At 44.4% G+C, this 1,614-nt stretch overlaps 1 protein-coding gene across 1 annotated transcript; it reads left to right on the forward strand.

Annotated features, from left to right (window-relative positions):
- The first annotated feature begins 299 nt into the window (after window positions 1-299).
- On the forward strand, window positions 300-776 carry LOC141719996 (uncharacterized). The gene has a single exon (XM_074522358.1). It carries the CDS (start codon window positions 300-302, stop codon window positions 774-776), a length of 477 nt encoding a protein of 158 aa, XP_074378459.1.
- Window positions 777-1,614: the final 838 nt, after the last annotated feature.

The raw sequence follows: 1,614 nt of genomic DNA on the forward strand, positions 1-1,614 counted from the left end.
GACGGAGAAATCCTCCTCCAATCATAGACCTGAATGGTCCAATACTAAGAAGGGTAGTTGCCCCAAGGGCTGATCCAAGTGATCTTATGCCCCTAGGAGATCCTAATGATCCAAACCCACCATTCACTGATGAGATAATGGATGCTTACATCTCAAGAATGTTCGAGATGCCCACCATCAAAATATACGATGGTACCGGCGACCCTGCTAATCATGTTAGGACATTCTCTAACACCATGTTGCTACAGCCCATGAACGACGCTATTAAGTGTTAAGCCTTCCCTCAAACCCTGTCGGGCATGGCTCAAAGGTGGTACAGTCGTCTACCTCCAAATTCTATTGGATCCTTTAAAGACTTGAGTCAAGCTTTTATCAAGCAGTTCATAAGTGGCAGAGTGCACGAGAAGAGTTCAGCATCACTCATGGGCATAGTCCAAGGAGCAAAGGAGTCCCTGAGAGAATATCTGAATCAATTTATGAAGGAGGCTTTAAAGGTCCCTGATCTTGATGATAAGGTAGCTATGATATCCCTACAGCAAGGGACTAGAGACGAGTTCTTTAAGATGTCCCTGGCTAAGCGCCCTCCCAAAAGTATGTTACAACTCCAGGATAGAGCCGAAAAGTATATCAAGGTGGAGAAGAGTATGAAGAAGACAGTTGTGAACAATGAACCTACTGGAAACAAGAAGAGGAAGATGGATCAAGAGTACGACACTAAGGACAAGTATTCACGAATTGGTAAAAGCTCTGACTCCTCCTCTTCTAAGAAGAATTAGCAACCAAGGTTCGCTGAATATGCAAGGTTGAATTCTCCAAGGAGCCAAATACTTATAGAATTGAAAAGGACAAAGACTTCAGATGACCGAAGTCACTAAGGGGAGACCCCGAGAAAAGAGACAAGAGTCGATTCTGCAGATTTCACAAAGATGTTGGTCATGACACTGACGATTGTAGGTAACTCAAGGATGAGAATGAGTATCTGATCCGAAGGGGAAAGTTCGGATGTTTCACCAAGGGTGAAGAGGCCGAAGGCCAAAAGAGAGATAATGACCGAAGAGATGATGATCGAAGAGGTAACGACAAAGATCGCAACCCACAGCCCTGAGGGCCAGTAATCAATATGATCTCAGGAGGACCTACAGCAGCTGGTACTACAAAGAACTCCCGAAAAGCTTATGCAAGGGAAGTAATGAGCATAGTTAGAGAGCCATCTAAACATTTTAAGTCAGAGATGACGCTTGAATTTGGTGATCCAGACCTTGAAGGTTTGAAATTTCCTCAGGACGATCCTCTGGTTATCACTCTGATAATTGGAAATTGTCCTGTTATGAGGGTCCTAGTGGACAATAGAGCTTCCGTAGACATTCTGTTCCATGATACATTCATAAGGATGGGTTATAATGATTCTCAGCTAACTCCATCTGACGCACCCATCTACGGGTTTAACCATGTGGAATGCAAAGTCGAAGGAGCAATACAACTTCCCGTAACTATCGGGGAGGAGCCCAGGGAGGCCACACAGATGTTAAACTTCCAAGTTGTCAAGACAGCCTCTACCTACAATGCTATCATGGGTAGAACAGGGATCTATGCTTTTAAGGCTGTGCCCTCAAC

Source organism: Apium graveolens, chromosome 4, assembly GCF_009905375.1.
Source record: "Apium graveolens cultivar Ventura chromosome 4, ASM990537v1, whole genome shotgun sequence".
NCBI classification, from domain to species: domain Eukaryota; kingdom Viridiplantae; phylum Streptophyta; class Magnoliopsida; order Apiales; family Apiaceae; genus Apium; species Apium graveolens.

Bases quoted from the DNA above. Each gene is read 5' to 3' on its own strand.
- LOC141719996 (XM_074522358.1), top strand. From the start codon at position 300: ATGGCTCAAAGGTGGTACAGTCGTCTACCTCCAAATTCTATTGGATCC.